Source organism: Capra hircus, chromosome 7 (genome assembly GCF_001704415.2).
Source record: "Capra hircus breed San Clemente chromosome 7, ASM170441v1, whole genome shotgun sequence".
In the NCBI taxonomy this organism is placed as follows: Eukaryota; Metazoa; Chordata; class Mammalia; order Artiodactyla; family Bovidae; genus Capra; species Capra hircus.
In genome coordinates this window covers 98,207,844-98,225,392 of record NC_030814.1, presented here as the reverse complement: position 1 = coordinate 98,225,392, position 17,549 = coordinate 98,207,844, and the positions used below count along the sequence as shown (strand labels likewise).

General features: G+C 52.6%; 1 protein-coding gene across 1 annotated transcript; it reads right to left on the bottom strand.

Moving 5' to 3' along the window:
* MAN2B1 (mannosidase alpha class 2B member 1) lies at positions 1,822-16,998 on the bottom strand. Its single transcript, NM_001314340.1, is given in 24 exon segments — positions 1,822-1,999; positions 2,368-2,470; positions 2,562-2,717; positions 3,164-3,391; positions 3,825-3,905; positions 4,081-4,168; positions 4,340-4,441; positions 4,522-4,640; positions 6,192-6,309; positions 6,398-6,495; positions 7,568-7,714; positions 8,491-8,607; positions 8,900-9,007; positions 9,252-9,361; positions 9,542-9,620; positions 9,700-9,820; positions 9,904-9,989; positions 13,081-13,197; positions 13,983-14,128; positions 14,349-14,481; positions 15,126-15,319; positions 15,688-15,861; positions 16,038-16,140; positions 16,827-16,998. Coding segments are annotated over 24 exon segments (3,000 nt in total). The 5' UTR covers positions 16,989-16,998; the 3' UTR covers positions 1,822-1,889.

Below are 17,549 nucleotides of genomic sequence, written 5' to 3'. Positions count from 1 at the left end.
AGGGGGTCCCGTTTTGATCCTTGGTCAGGGAAGTGGATCCCACATACCTCAACTGGGAGTTTACATGCCACAACTAAAGATCCTACACAGACTCCCCTGGTGGCACAGTGGATAAGAATCCACCTGCCAGTACAGAGAACATGAGTTTGACCCCTAGTTCAGGAAGATATCACATGCCACGGGGCAACTAAACACATATGCCACAACTACTGAGCCCGATGCTGCAACTAGTGAAGCCCACGCGTTCTAGAGCCCGTGCTCCACAACATGAGAAGCCACCAGAGAAAGAAGCCCCTGCACTGAAACGAACAGTAGTCCTCACACTTCAGCCAGAGAAAGCCCGCACAAATCAGTGAAGACCTAGCAGAGCCAAAAATAAATAATTTTTAAAATACTTAATAATAATAATAAAGATCCTGCAAGTTGCAAATAAGACCTGGAACAGCCAAACTAAAAAAAAAAAAAAAAAGAAAAAAAAAAAGTCTGGAGAAGGTACATCCATCTGGAGATGGTACACCCAGTGATTGGACCACATGCAGGATGGCAATTAGACTTGGATGCCCTCCTGGGGCCTCTCTGGTTTATCTGTCTACAGGGAGACTTAGAAAACTTTTCAAGAGGTGCATCTGGCACCCAGATCCCATCTGTTATCTGCCCAGGGGCTCCAAGCTGGCCCAGGTCCATGCTGTTACCTGCCCAAGGAGGTTGTAGACATACCTTCTGGAGGCACATCTGACAATCAGGGGCCTAAGCATCCAAACACTGGTCTCTATGTGGGCTGCAGGTGGGCATGGCAATGCCTTCCCAAGCCTCCAGACAGCCTTCAAGGGACCCACACAAAACTGTACTGACTTCCTTTCAATTCTAAGCCTCAGGTCTCCTTCCTCTGAAACAGACTCCAGAATACTCCAGAACACCAGAACCAGGGCACGCCAGGCTCTCTGCCTGTCTCCTGGGAGGCTCTCGTCTCCAGCTCACCTGTCCAAGGCCTAGCTTTGGAACCTGCCTCTGATTCTTCTTTCACACCCCGCCCCGCCAAGGACCTCTGAGATTCCCCACCTTCAGGGCCCCAAGGTAGAGCTTGGGAGGCCTGCAGGGTATGTCTGGCTTTCTGGGCCCAGGACAAGCCAATACAAGCCTGTCCTCAGTGGCTTGTCAAAACAGCTGTGCCAGGGATCTCCTTGGCAGTCCAGTGGTTAGGACAGCGCTTTCACTGCCATGGCCCTGGGGTTCAATCCCTGATCTGGGAACTAAGACCCCACAAGGCACAAGGGGCGGAAAAAATAAAAAATAAACAAAAACACAGCTGTGTCACAGCCCTAGGGGATGGAAGAGTGAAGCCGGAGCGGAGGATGGAGTGGTGGGTGGGCTGGGATGTGACCTGTGTCGACTATGGCCTGAGAATTCAGGCCAGCAAATGGCCTTCTCGAAAGGACTCGGGCCAAGGGTCAGCTAGGATTTGCTGACCTCGTGTTTTTGTGTTTAGTCACTCAGTCATGTCCAACTCTTTGTGACCCCATGGACTGTAGCCAGCTGGGGTCCTCTGTCCATGGAATTTTCCAGAGAAGACTACTAGAGCAGGTTACCATTTCCTACTCCAGGGATCTTCCCGACCCAGGATCGAACCCATGTCTCCTGCATTGGCAGACAGATTCTTACCACTGTGCCACCTGGGAAGCCCCTGCTGACCTTTCTGGATCATAAATTCCATTGCCCTCAAAAAAACAGGAAACCCCCACTCAGTCACACCTTGACTTGAGTCTTGGTAGTGACATTTTAATGGCTTTCACTGGTGGTAGCGACAGCAACAGCAGAAGGGGGAGAGTTAGCTCCGCCCCCGGAGGAGAGAGAACTCAGGCTCGCAGCGGGGCATCTTGTATCCAGTGGGTCTAGCCGTCCTCTTCCCATTGGACCGAAGCCAAGAAGGTACGGATTTCCATGGGATGCAGCGTGATGGTGGCGGAGACCAGATGGGAAGGAGAAGGATGGGGTGTGGGGCCTGGGGAGGTGGAGGGGAGAAGTGAGGGATGCAGACTTCCTCCGCCTTAACATCCTCTGTGCGCCCTCCCCTGAACACAAACATACCGCCTTAAATCTTTCCCGAGGCCCTCACTCCCAGACCCTTCAACTGTTTCCCAGAGCCTAGATACCACCCCCAGACGCTCAAATCTTTCCCCAGTGTCTGGGCACTGTCCTCACACCCACAAGTCCCACCCCCAAGGACCGTCAAGCCACATCACTCCCTTACGTAAATCTGAACACCGACTGACTCAGACCCTCCAAGCTCTATACCTGGACCTGGTCAACATTCTCGCACCTCCCACACTGCCTCCCACCCGCCCATCCCCGCTCCGGGCAGGCTCCTACCCACGTCTGTTGTCCACTGGAGCCTGGAGGCGTAGGCCAGGAGCTGGTTGGCCGCCAGCGTGGTCTCCCGCAGGTGGGTGATGGTGAAGGCGGAGAACAAGTTCTGCGGGCAGTGAGGGGGCCCGGATGAGTTGAGGCAAAGCGGGGTTCCCCCTCCCTCCTCTCCCCAGTCGCCTTCCCACCTCTGTCCTCACCGTCAAGTCCAGGGTCACCGGGGAGCTCAAGTTGCGGCCCGAGTCCTCCCCTACGGCGAACTGATGCTCTAAGCGCAGCAGCAGCGTCTCCCGGCCCCAGCGGGCCAATGTGAGCAGACGTACTGAGGGTGGCAGCTCCCGGCGGAGCCCTGAGAACTGAAGGAAAGCGCGGGGCGGGGCGGGGCTGAGCTGGGAGGGGCGGGGCTGAGGCTTCAGGAGGCGGAGATTCAGCGCTGAGGGGCGGGCCTCGGCCGTACTCAGGAGGCGGGGCTCAGCCAGGACTGGGAAGACTGAGCCAATGAGGGGACCGGGCGGTGCCGGGTTAGCGGCAGAACGGTTCTCTTCCCTGACAGAGTTAGGACTGGGCTGAAGCCGGGAGAGAGACGTTGCTGGAGAAAGTGAGTGTGTGAGAGGGTTGGGCCGAGACTGCTGGGGTGACCGCGATGAGCTAAGCGAACATGATTCGCTTATGTCCTCCCCAGGACGAGTAGGAACTGGCGAGGTAGGTCTCAGTTAAACCTAGAAAAACCCGCCCTCAACCCCGCCCCTCCCTCCGCAGGCTTCCTTAGGGTCCTCTTTCTGCCAGCCCCGCAGCTCCTCACCTGCGTGCGTGGGGCTCTCTCGAGGCGATACCGCGCCCCGCCACCTGGAGCCAGCACCACCTGCGGGGCCAGGACCTCCATCTCTGCCTGTAACCGGTGGCTGGCGGCCGCAGTCCCCTTCTTATCCAACAGCACAAGGTGACGTCCTCGCACCCAAAGCCCCGACCCCTCCCTGTTTAGCGGCTCCCCAACTCCGCGTGCATCGTCCTTCAGCAGCCTTCGGTGCACCTGCGGGGAGAGTGACCGAGAGAGAGTGAGGGTTCCTGTACCCAATTTCTGGCCCAGAAACCGGGTGAAAGTATGTGGGGATTTCAAGGGGAAAAAAAAAAAAAAAGAATATGGGGGGGGAACAGATGAGGACGAAGGGAACGTAGGGGATCCCACGTAAACGTGGGGATCCGACCTAACGACGGGCTAGGGCAGAGGGCGGTAAGGATCTAATGGGGGCAGGCATAGGGCAAATCAGGGCCTGGAGAGGAGGTCTGGGTAGGGATTGGATAAAAGCACGTAGTGAATGTCTCACAGAGGAATGGAGAGTTCAGCTTAGCGGGGACCACAAACAGAGGGGTGCACCTAGCAAAAGAAACTGGCTTCAAGGTGCTGTAGAGGGCAGGAAGGGAACTGGTGGAAGGACCCTTAGATGGGGGCTCAGGCCACTAACCATGAGTTCCAAGGAGCCATCTGTCAGGCTACTGCCCCCCTGGGACCGGTCAGTCAGCACAGTCAGCTGCATGTTCCCATCCTGGGGGGTAAAGGGTGAGTGAGGGGCTGCACTGCTGGCCAGCCCCGGCTCCCAGGCAGGCCCCACAGGGACGGTGGAGACTGCTGAGGACAGTTGGGAGATGTCAAGAACAGGTGAACTCCACTCTGTAAAGGGGTGTCAGGAAGAAGTGGGGAGCAGGGTGGGGGATGGGTACCGTGATGTAAATGCGGCTGTTGACTGGATAGTAATTTCCAGCCACGGGTTCAGTCTGGTTCAGCTTCCAGGTAGGTCTATAATCCCGCCTGGGTTGGGGTGGGATTTGATCAGGCCTGGAGTCTGGCTCCCCTCCCCCCACTCACCCACTCCTCCTTCATCCTCTCCCTCCCACAGTCATTAGGATCAGCAGATGCCCCCTCACCGCCCTGGGCCCCAGCATACCACAGACCACCCCTCGATGCCCCCAGTCTCTCCACCTCCTCTCCAGGATCTCTCGGCCATTGCTGTCAGTGTAGAAGAGTCCACCTGTCGCCAATCCAGTGTCAAAGCGACTGATGACCTCCTTCCCCCAGCCGTCTCTATACCCGATGGGATGGCAAGGTGGTGAGCTTCACTTTAACCTCACTTTGCCCTTCCCCCAGCCCCCAACCCCGCTCACCCCACAGGTATTGGCCCCACTGTCCACTCCAGCTCCAGGTGCCGTTGTCTGGGATACAGGCGAATCACCTGGGAACACCAGGCTGAGAAGTTCTGGTGTACTTCATGCACCAAGGATGCCTGTGGGCACATGGGAGTGGGAGCAGGTGTAAGCGTGCACCTGAGCAGAGGTGAGCCCTGCAAATGTCCACCCCAGCTGTGAAGATCACAAAGGCCTACATCAGGGTCAACCCCACTAATAGCTTTGGAGCCCGACCCACCTTCCCTACCTGCCTAGGTATGATGCCCACACTTTATACTTCAGTCATTGCCATGTAAGTTTTTTTTGAGTTTGGCATACATTCTTGCTGTTCGTGCATGTGTGCTAAGTCGTTTCAGCTGTATATAAACTCTTTGCAACCCTACGGACTATAGCCCACTAGGCTCCTCTGTCCATGGGATTCTCTAGGCAAGAATACTGGAGTGGGTAGCCATGCCCTCCTCCGGGGGATCTTCCCAACCCATGGATCAAACCCACATCTCTTACGTTTCCTGCGTTGGCAGGTGGGTTCTTTGCCACTAGTGCCACCTGGGAAGCCCCACCATTACCCTATCTCCCCTCCTTAGAGTAGGATTTGCACATGGCTTCCTGGAATAGACTGTATTTTTCAGTCCTCCCTGAGGCTTGCAGTAGCTGTGTGACCATGTTTGCCTACTGGAAACTGATCAAAGTGTTACGAACAAACTTCCTTGCCCCTTCCTCTCTTCCACTGGCTCAAACGTAAATGCGATGGCTGCAGCTTGAGCAGCCATCTTAGGCCATGAAGTGGAAGGTGAATGTACAGAAGGCAGAGCAGTAAGTTAGAAAGGAGGACTTTGCTGGCAGTTCAGAGGTTAAGACTCTGTACTTCCGCTGCAGGGGGCACAGGTTCAGTCTCTGGTTGGGGAACTAATATCCCACATGCCATGTGCAGCTCAGCCAAAATAATAAAAAATAAGATAGAAGGGACCTAGATGATTATTGGATCATCCCACCTGCCTAGACTTTCTATTAGATGAAAAGAAACTTCCATCTTGTTTTAGGCATGGTTATTTGAGTAACTGTTACAACAGGCAAAACTGTATCCTAACACAGTGACCCAGGTATGCGGGTATTCACTCACATGAGACTTGCCATCACCTGTCCCACTCCCTCCCTAAGAGGAAACATCAGTGAGATGCCTCAGGAAACCTGCAAGCATGAGCCCCTGATTCCAACTAGATGCACCCTCAGATATCCATTCTAAGTGAGAATCACCCAAGCCCTATCCAAGAGTGAACCCTCAAATCACCCTAGATAAAATCCCTTCCTATCACAGATCCCTGATGAAATTTTCAGGCAGTTACACCGGACTCTGCACATTCAGGGGCCAAACAGGAACAGCCTACCACCAGTTTCAAAGCTAAGTACAATCTTGATCCCCACAACAGATGTGAAATGCCTTTCTATAGGCCTCCATGGCATAACTGTCATACAACCAGCTATGACTATCAACCCTGTATGAAAATCCTCAAGTATTCCCCTCTGCTCTTAGCCTTCTTATCTATTGGAGATGTAAATCCTCCCCACCACCCCTCATAAGGCACATTACCCTCCACATGCACCCCACCCCACACGCCCTGTCCCCAAGTGCCCACTCTTGGCCCCCTGACCTTCACAAGGTGGGTCTGAGCCCAGCGGCTCACGAACAGTGGTTTGTTCCGGTTGGGTCTGAAGATGTAGGCGCCGGAGGCCTGGGAGCTTAGATTGTTACCTGTACTGGCGTTGTACCTGGGGCCAGGGCAGGTGAGAGTCAGACAAGGGACCTCAGCTCTGCTCACACCACACCCCCCCCCCCAACCTCGTGGTCCTCTCTCACCAATAGAAGGCTTGGCGAACAGGCAGCAAGAGATTCTGCTCCAGGTTCTCCAACTCCATCAAGAGCCCTGTGTCAGGGTCAAACCTAGCCCGGAGGTACTGGGCAGAAAAGGGTGGACAGGCATTAATGACCATCACTTCAGCTAATGGCTCTTCCCAGAGCTCAGGAGCAAACACTGGTGTTGGGCAGGAAGGATCACGTTTCTGAAATGCTGAATTAAAGACCGCAAAGTGGGAATTCCCTGGCAGACGGATGATTTAGACTCCCAACTTGCATGGTAGAGGGAGAGTGTTCAATCCCGGGTGGGGAAAATAAGATCCACCCACCCTTCCCTCCTCTCTCTCTCTCATTCTGCATCACTATTAGCAAATTCTAACAGCTCCATTTTCTACCTTATCCTTAATCTGACCACTTCTCCCCGCCTCCATGGCCTTTCCTTCCCCATCTGCTTGGGACCCAGGCTGCTTGTGCAACTGAAAGAGGAACCACAAGGCCAGGACCCAAGATTTTTAGGGCCCATGGAAATGTATAAATCTCAATTTCTTTTAGGATCAGAAGAAAACTTGAATGAAGTAATAATGAATACATCAGGTCGAAGTCTCATGGTTACTATTCATATTCATATCCATACTATCATGAAATATAATTTTTAGCATTTTTCTATGGAAGGAGGGACCCACAAAGGCTAATGCTAGGACCTACAACAGCCTTAATGCAACCGTTTCTCCTGTGATTCCTTCACAGCAAAAGAGCTCTCCCCTCTGCCGGCCCTTAAGGCCCACACGACCTGACTTGTCACCTCCCCCCATCCCCAACACCTGGCTTCAGTCACAATGAGTGTTCCCTGAACACCCAACACCCTTCCAATTGAGGGTGCTCCCTGCCTGCCTGGATCTCTCTTACCCCAAATGGCCACACAGCTACCTCCTCCATGTCTCTGACATGCCTCACTGAAGTTGCAAACCCCTACCTCCATCAGCTCTGACATTTCTATCAAATGTCACCCAAGGGTCCTCAGAAGAGCCCCAAGAGAGGACACTGAGAACATACAATGGAGGCCTGATGACACAAGGCCATAAACTTCAGACCCACTGACCCACAGTCTGTGTGGCTTACTGCCACGTCTCAAAACTCACCCAGAAACGGAACGGGGTCTGAATAGGGTCTCACCTCATTCTGGATGACCAAGTCACGGGACCAGGACTTCTGAGGGCTTTGGTCAGGCATCTGGGATACTGAGTAGATGCTGAAGCCCAGGGCAGGCACTAAGGCTGAGAAAAGCAGCTCCTGACTGTCTGAGCTGGGAATGGTCACCACCTCAGGTAAGGGAGGAAGGAAACCAAGTCAAGAAGCTGGGAGGACATGCATGAAGCCACACCACACAAACATGAGGAGGTTAAGGAGTCACAACTGTCAGGCAGGGTGGAAGTGTCAGAAATGCTGAGTTAAAGATTGCAAAGAGGGAATTCCCTGGCAGCCCAGTGGTTAGACTCCACATCCACTGCAGGGGACACGAGTTTGATCCCTGGTGGGGGAACTAAGATCTTGCCAGGTGCATGGCCAAAAAAAAAGAGAAAAAGATTCCAAGATTCAGAAGGTGGGAAATCTACTAGGAGAGTGGACCTACTGTAGGAGGTGGGAGAAGTGAGGGAGTAAGTGTGGAAAGAGACTCTTGAGACAGGAGAAGGAGGGAAAAACAGATTCTGGAGGGAAGAAGTGGTTAGGAGGGAGAGGTCCTCAGGATGAAGAGAATATTCATAAACAGGAAATTTTTTCACAGGGAGATATTCACAAGGGGGAGATACTCGTAGGCAAGGGGGGGAGGGGAAATGTTCCCAAGGGGGTATGATTTAAAGGGGCAGAGGGGAAAAGTATTTAGAGGAAGAGACAGTAATGGGCAGATGATATTCATGGAGGAGGAGCTATCCCTGAAAGGGAGGGGTCCGTGGGAGAAGACATCCGTGGAGGGAGGTAATCTCAGGGGAAATGTTCATGGGGGTAAAGGAGAAATGCCCATGGCAGGAGGTTTCCAAGGGGGTAGGTATTCATCAAGTGTGCTATACAGGAAGGAATATTTGTGGAAATGGGCTCACATCGCTGGGCACAGTTTTGCCACCGGGGTCCCTCACGAGGTAGACGTGTTTGCTGACAGGTAGCCGCACCATCCAGTCCACTTTCCGCCCTAGGGGGTTATAAACGATCACCTGGAACTGGGGTGGGATGTTCAGAGCAGACACGGGTCACAACAGGCCTTCTGCAAACCCACCCACGTGTGCAGCAAGGTCCCTGGGTGAGTCAAGCCTCCAAGTGGTGCATTGGTCCCCGTCCTGCCCCAGCTTCACTGAGTCCTCAAATATCTTGCCCCTGAGTGCTCAGTAACCAGCTGAGCCCATCAGCCCCTCCTCCTTTTCACCCGGCCCAGAGGTTTCTCTGGTTCTCGTTCCACCCACCACCCACGGGATCTGCCCCCGGCCCCGCCTCTCCCGCTCCAGGCCGGCTCACTCTCTCTGCTGTCTGGGTGAGCGGACAAATGCTGATGTTGAGCTTGCGACAAAAAGCGAAGTCCTCCTTCAAGCCGCTGAGATGCGCCAGCGCATTGCTCATGAGAACCTGGGGAGACGCGTAAAGCAAAAGGTCCACTCTGGACGCCCCCGGCCGTTCTCCTCGCGATCCCGCTCTCAGCCCCGCCCCTGCCTCTCTCAGCCCCTCCTCCCACAAGCCCCGCCCCACGAGCCCTTCTGGCGGCCACTCTGTTGGTTTTTCGACCACGCCCCTTCCTAGGTCCGCCCCCACCCTACCCCGTTTCCAGGCCGTCCCTTCCTGTCTCCGCCTCCCCCAGGCTCCACCCTTGCACCTGACAAGGCCTCCAGCCTTCTGAAAGCTGGCGGGCATAGTCGTCAGCCACGTGCTGCCGGGAGGTACCACTGACTGCATCGTGGTGCTGGAGCACCGCCATTGCCTCATCTGTAGGCAGACGGTGAGCCTGAGTGAGGTCTCCGCAGGACTCTCGGCCCAGACCCCAAGGACACGCGAAAAGTCTTGCGCGGACAGGCTGGGTTCTTAAAGGCTTCAAGCAAGGGGCAGCAGAAGTCCGGAGTCCAGCTTAGTCCCACCCTGCTGTCCCCTCGCCCGCCAGACACCTACTGAGGGGTGCACTGTCCCCGGAGCCATAGGGTCCCACGTTGGCTGCCGGACCCGCCAGCGCCTCCAGCTGGTTGCACACCTGTGGAGCAGGTGGTATATTGGGGCACCAGTCCTGTCAGGACCCCTGGGCCAGCCCCTGGAGCCTGGCGTCCACCTACCTGCAGGAAATTATAGCTGAGGCGCTCGTAGCGTTTGAGGGCAGGCCGGCTGGAAAAGTAACCGGTCCAGAACATGTGGGGGCCATCAGCGTAGGGGAAGAAGTCATCTTTTTTCACTGACCTGCAGCAGCAGAGACACTAGGGGCAGGGCCACGACGCACAGGGCATGCCAACCCCCCGAGGCTCCCCAGTCCCCCCAAATACCAGTTGAGTTTGGCCTTGTTCAGCTCCCAGAGGTAACAGGCCGGAGTGGAGTAGAGAACATTGACGCGGCTCCCGTTGGCCTGTTGCTGAGGGGAGGTGTGCCTATGTGAGCCCTCAGGAGCCCTTCCCGGGTGGGCCACAGGTGTGCACATGCACACAAACACAGGCACACACATTCATGCATCCGGTTGGTTCAAAGTTTCTCTCTTTTTTTAAATACACAGTTAGAGTACAAACCAACGGCTAAGTGTGAAAATGAATGTTGGCCGAAGCTAATTACCAGCCTGGCCTGGAAAGAAATTCAGGGAGACAAGAATAAACCTGAGATTTTACTAAACCTTCAATAATTCCAATTTTATTACTTAAAACTTGCATGGAGAAATGAAATATATGACATTCTAGGGGAGGAATAATAATTTATCAGCACTGCAAGATTATTGCCAAATGACACAACTGTTATAATGAATGAAGGCTCACTTTCAACTGAGGGAGGTAGAGGAACAAGGTGACCTCCATGAGTTAAAGGATGTTTGTTCTGCTCAAGTTGTGTCCCCAGTGCCTTGTACCCAGTAGGTGCTCAGTAAACACTTGAATGACCTAGAGAACATTATACTTAGTGAAGTAAGTCAGAGAAAGACAGATACCATATGATATCACTTATATGTGGACTCTAAAAAATAATACAAGGGAATCTATATAGAAAACAGCCTTAAAGGTATAGAAAACAAATTTATGTTTACCTAACAGGAAAGGAAGGGGGGAAGGGATAAACTAGGAGTATGGGATTATCAGATACAAACTATACATACAATAGATAAGCAACAAGGATTTACTGTATTTAGTGTCTTATAATAACCTATAGCAGAAAATAATCTGAAACAATATATAGATATAACTGAATCACTTTGCTGTATACGTGAAGCTAACACAATATTGTAAATCAATATGTGCTTGCTAAGTCACTTCACTCATGTCCAACTCTTTCTGATCCTATGGACTGTAGCGCACCAGGCTCCTCTGTCCATGGGATTCTCTGAGCAAGAATACTAGAGTGGGTTGCCATGTCCTCCTCCAAGGGATCTTTCCCGACCCAAGTATAGAACCCATGTCTCTTACGTCTCCTGCATTGGCAGGTGGATTCTTTACCACTAGCCTGCCACCTGGGAAGCCCTGTAAATCAACTACACTTCAATTTAAAAAATAAACATTTGAGTGAATGAGGGAAATGCACAGGACTTCATGACTTTATATGCAAACACATTTCTATTAATACATCGCTGAACAAACACTCATATACACATTTACACACAATGTTCACTCAACAAACAATTCCTTAATATGCTCAAGATTGTGGACACAATCTATAACCAGCAGCCAGCCCTGCCCTCATGGAATTCATAGCCAAGGGCAGAGGAGAGAGACTGGTCAGTTGACTACATTCAGTCTAGATGTAACATCACAGATATTTGTGGGCACTCCTGTGAGCCCAGAGGAAAAAGCAAGCTCTCCAGCTAGGGCCTAGTGAAGGCTTCCTGGAGAAAAAGACATTGCAACTGGTGTCTAAGAAGAAACAGAAGTTTTTCAGCCCCAAGTAATAATAATAAACAATCCTAACACTTATTATTTACCTGGCACTGTTCTATTGGTCTATGCAAGCTCATTAAACTTTCATCATAACTACTGTAAGTAAAATAGATAACTAATAAGGACCTACTGTATAGCACCGGGAACTCTACTCAATACTCTGTAGTGACCTATATGGGAAAAGAATCTAAGACAGAGTGGATACACTGCTACTCCCTCTCTATTCTGCCTTTGACTTTAGTTCCTTATTGCTTCTCTCTCTGACTCTATGAAAGACACTGGCATCCAGCCCTTGACAAGAAGGTTATTTCGAGACATTCGTCTGCCATCTTCTCAGTCAGATGGCTTTCTGAATAAAGCTGTATTCCTTGCCTCAAAAATAAAAAAATTTTTAAACGTGGATATGTATATGTAAAACTGATTCACTCTGCTGTATACCTGAAATTAACACAACATTATAAATCAACTCTACTCCAATAAAAATTTTTTAAAAAAGAAAATAGCCCTATCAGGTGGGAACCACCACTGTGCCCATTTCCTAGATAAGAAAATTGAGGCACTGAGTGCTGAAAAACATTATTCAAGGTCACAGAGTCAGTAAGTGGAAAAGCCAGGCTTTGAACAAAGGAACTCTACCTCCAGTAATGAAGATGTTAATGAAGTGTGTGAACGAGTAAGCAGGAGAAAAACCAAGTATGACACTATGAACTCCCGGTGGCTAGGAACATAGGTATTTGCAGGAGGAAGTGGTCAAGATGTTGAAAGCTCCTCAGAGACCAGGGGCTTGGGGAGGACTGGGAAATGTCGTCTGGAAGGCCTTTGGTGACATAGCTGAGAACTGCTTTTGGTGAAACAGCAGTGCAGCGGGTGGTAAAAAGTGAAGACATTAAAGATGGTGCCAGTAGACAATTCTGGGGATGGAAGTGGTGGGACAGGGGAGATGAGGTTCTGTGCTAACGGGAGAGGGACTGCCTGCCCACACTGCCACAGGCCATTTACAGGGGCCACAACAACATCTCCTTGGTAGGCAGAATAATGGCCACCCAAAGATGTCCACGTCCTGCTCCCCAGAACCTGTGACTGTTAGGTTACATGGTAAAAGGGAATTAAAACTGCAGAATTAAGGCTGTTAATCAGCTGACTTTAAAACATTACCCTGGATTATCTAGCAGGCCCAATGTAATCACAAAGATATCTTAAAGTGGAAGAGGAAGAATAAAGAAGTGAGAGTGAGAAAAAAAGATATGATAACAGAGGCAGACAGCTGCTACCTTGCTGGCTTGGAAGATGGAGGAGGATGCCGTGAACCAAGGAATGTGGACAGCCTCTAGAAGCTGGATGAGGCAAGGAGACTTTCCCCTAGAGCTTCCAGAAGAACACAGCCCTGCTGACATCTTGATTTTAGCCCAGTGAGACCCATGTCAGACTTGTGACCTACAGAATTGTAAGGTAATATGCTTGCTGTTGTTTTAAGCCACTAAGTTTGTGATAGCTTATTAAAACATAAAAAACTAAGATACCACCTATAGATAATGTATGTGACCCAAGGCCCTGGGATACAAATACAGGTGCCCACGGGGCAGGCACACTCACCTGGGCATTGACCAACTGGATGAGCTTGTCAAGATTTTTGAACCACATGTTGGCATTCTCGTACTGGAAGTCTGAGCCCATGGTCATCACAGTGTGTTTGGTACGGTAGAGCTTACCCTGCAAGCAAGATGGGGGTATCCTCAGGCTAGGGTGTCCTGGGCCACCCCTGTGGACAGCTGTGTCTTGGTATATATGTGGTCAAGAATGTGAATGCACAGGGCTTCCCTGGTGGCTCAGTGGTAAAGACTCTGCCTGCCAATGCAGGAGACATGGGTTCGATCCCTGATCTGGGAAGAACCCACATGCCTCAGAGCAACTAAGCCCTGCACCACAACTATAGAGCCTGTGCTCTAGAGCCTGGGAGCTGCAACTACTGAAGCTCAAGAGCCTTAGAGCCCAGGCTCCACACAAAAGAAGCCACCGAAATGAGAAGCCCAACTATCACAACTAGAGAGTAGCCCCCACTTGCCGAAACTAGAAAAATGTCCACACAGGAACGAAGACCCAGAACAGCCAAAAATAAATGAATAAAATTATTTTTAAAAAAATAAAAAGAATATGAGTGCACAAAAGCATGGGGGGTAGGGGTGGAAGTGTGTCACATGGGAGCGGAGGGACACACAGAAAAAGAGCCACAAGCGGTTGAGGAATTCTCTTGGGCCTACCACCCAGACATGGGTACTGAGGTCCTGTGCCATGCTGTCTAGCAAACATGGTGGGGATGTGCTCTGGCGAAGGGGTCCACCTTTCTAATCAGAAATGCACACAAATCCAGGTATGGTGATGGTGAATGGAATTTTACCTTCCCCCAGTGAAGGTGAGGAAATGTTGGGGACTGTCTGGGCCGATGGAAGGGCCCAGTGCGTGTACACTAGAGGCATAGGTTCTGGACACCCGGTTACCTGGTCAGTGGCCAACTTCAGGAAATGATGGACCAGCTCCTTTGCGTTGTACTCCGGGCTGCGCACGTCCTCCACAAAGGGCTTGTCAGCACACAGCATGTCCCAGCACAGACCTTCTGGCGGGCTGTACATGTTGGGGAGCACACCTGTGGACCACATTAGGCTCAGGGGGTGGTCATGGCCCCTAGACCTACCAGGCCTCACCAGGGATGGATTTCAGAATTTGCCAAGCCCAGTGCAAACTGCAAATGGTGGGCCCATGTTCATAAACTACTAAGAATTTTAAGACAATGATAGCAGACTATAAATCAAGCCCAGGGCCCTTCTGAGCACGGTGGCGGCCCTCTTTCCACTCTGCCACCTTACTGGTGAAGAGGTCGGCGGTGGGAGGCTTCAGGCTGGCGCTGGCCCGCCACACTTGCTCCATCTGCAACGCCGTTTCCCGCACTTTCTTGTCTTGATAATCCAGGCGTCCAAAGAAGAAGCCGTCAAAACCCATCTGGAGATGGGGCAGGATGACGAGCGGGTTGGGAGAACAAGAGAGGGCAGGAGGAGTAAGGGACCAGTCCTCTCATCACCAACCACCAACCTCACAAGCACAGGGAGAAAAACCAAGTCAAAGACCAGGGAGGCCCTCCAGTTCATTTCAAAGGTTGGGGAAGGTCAGAAGCCCTGCGGGAGCGCCGGGAGAGAGCAAATCCAACGCTACAACCCACCTCCACCTTCCCCAGGTCTAGGAGCCATTCCCCCTTCCGCAGCCTAGCAAGGGAAGGAGGATGGTCATGGCACAGGTAATGAAGCCGGCTGAAAAACCGCAGGCCCTAACCAGCCACCCAGCTTGGCCAAGAGCCAGGATCAGAACAAACTGGGTGGAATCAGGGGAGGGGGAAGACTCAGCTGGACAAGGGAGGCCGGGGTGTATGGGGATAGGTGATGAGGGTCAACCTAGGCCAGGACAGAGCAGAGCCAAGGCCAGAGCAAAAAAAGAATGGAATTCACAGGTCACCCAAGAGGCAGGGTCTTAAGCGGCGAGAGGGCCAGGGGTAGGGCCTGGTTCCGGTGAACTTGCAGAAAGGGGCGGGACTTGGATGACAGAGGAGGAGTCAGAAAGAATAAAGGGGCGGGCCCAAGAGATCTGAAAACCTGAGCGAACAGTGAGGCTTGCTCCCGAGAGTGGCCGAATGGGTCGATGTGCCAGGCCACACGGGGGCGCCCGTCGCTGCCGAACGTCTCCTCCAGGAAGCGCAGCCCGAGTGTCATCTGGTCGATGATGGCTCCGTAGTGGGTGGTCGCCTCATCGTTCATCACCCAGCCACCGTTGGCAAACTCTAGGCGTCCTGTGCCGGGAGGGGCAAAGTCCGAGTCAGCTGTCAAGGCCAGGAGTGGGGCCAGGGTTGGTGATGCCAGGGACGAGAAGACCTGCCTAAATGACCAGGCCTGAGAGGAAAAGAAGGGTCAGGGGTCACTCTCAGGCCAGTGTAAGTGAGCTATGGAACAGAAGGCCCCCTTGTACAGCAGGCTTTCTAGAGGATTCACTGGAGGTGGGGTCTTACAGGATGTTTAGGAGTTCTCCAAAAAAGGGAAATTCCAGGCAGGTGCAGCCACATAGAGGCTGCACATGGCATGATAAAATCTCAGAAGCCAGGGTGCTAGAGATAGCAGCTGGGCTGGGCTTCCTCTTTTCACTTCCTGAGGGGAGGCTCACCCTGGCGCACCAGGTCCCGCACGATTTTCTGTGTTGCATTTGTCTGCTGGTGCCACCAACGCGAGAAGAAGGCAATTTCCACATAGATGAAGCGGCGGGTGGGATCCGCCAGCAAGGAAGAGATGACGGAGTCTAGGATGTACTGTACGCCCGCCTGCTGGATGTTATTGTAGACTGTGGGCACAGGGGTCAGGCAATCAGGAATCAGCAAGCCAAGGGAAACATTCTTAGACACAGGAGCCCAAGCTGGGTGTTGCCCCACCCTGATTGTCCAGGCCTGAAAAGGAATTTGAAGGGCTCTGCGGGACCATGGGAGTCCCAGGGGTCACTCTCCACCCTCCTCTACTCACTGCCGTAAAAGTACTGGTCCACCGTCTTGAGCCAGCCGACATCATCGTGTGTGTGAGGCACCAGGTGTACATTCAGCATGTCTGGCTTCACCTTTGGGCATGTCTGCACAGGGACCCCAAACACACCTCACTCTGTCAGTAACCCCAAGGTTAAGAGGCAGGCTGCAGTGGGGAGTTGGGAGGATATAAGGCAAGTTTTGATCTAGAAGCAAGTGACTAAGGTGGGGATGGGCTCCCCCAAAAAGGACACACATAGTTGTGCCATAGATGTGCTTCCCAATTGACAGAACTTCTCAGAGCACCTCTTGTGCATGCCCGGGGGAAATACTAGTAGTAGCTAATGTTTATCAATAATTTGTTAATACCAAGCAGCCACCCTGGGACCTGAGGGCAACATTATCTCCAGTTTTCAGATAAGCATACAGAGGATCAGAGAAGTGAAGTGACTTGGCCAAGGTCACACAGCCAGCAAGTGGAGAAGCCAGGTTAGAACTTCAGGCAGCTGACTTCCAACTCTCAACCAGTCCCCATCACACTTACAGCCCGCTCATGTGAATGCTTGCAAAGTCCAGGTAAGCCAACCCACAGAAGCAAGAGACAGACACAGACAGCTCCGTTCTCAGACTAACACAGCCAGTCTTCTCAGTAACACAAAGGATGAACCAGATCACACTGTCATATTAGCAACCACTCACTGGGCACCCACAAAACAGACCCACCCACACCTCGGGACTCTACTGGAAGCTTCACTATGGCTCTTGTACATTTCCGCTAGCGGGCCGCGCTCACCTTGTATCCCGCCGCCCAAGCGCAGGGCGCCGCTAGGAACAACACGAAGAGGAAGGAGAGAGGCGGGAGCGGTGGCCGCGGCGCGCGGAAGCTCGTCCGGGATTCTACCGCGCCCCGGCAGCCGCCGACGCGAACCCCTGAAGGCCGCGCGTCACCAACCATGGCTCTGCAGCCGCCGCCGCCTCGGCCTCCGCCTCCAGGGGTTCTCCGGCCAGGCCGAGGCCGGGTAAATGCTCCGCCTCCAGAACCCGACTTGGCCAATGGGCACAGGCGGGGGCGTGCCCGAGGCGTGACCAGGTCCATCACGAGACCAACGCGGTAGCTCTGGGTACAGCTGGGGGCTCTAGCAGCGAAGGAAGGCACTGGCGCGTCACATCCTCAGGGTGCTGCTTTGGCCAGTGACGCCTTTAGGGTCTTGTGGCCTCTGTGTGACCGGAGTGCCCTATAGTGTCCCCCTCCCCACCACCGACGCATAAGTCTCAGGTTTTCCCGCGGATGCTGAGTTTGCCTTGGAGGTATTGCCTAGGATTTCTAGGGTATTCCATCGACCTTCAGGGCTACGGTTTGCAAAGGACCTAGCTTGGCTAGGAGCTGAGGTTAATGGGGGCTGTTTTGTCCTATGGATTGAGACGTTAAATAAAGGAATTACCCTTACAGTGCTGGGGAGGGGAGACCCCCAGCCTTGTTCAAGAGATACCAGTGTCCTCTGGTGAGCAGTGAGAA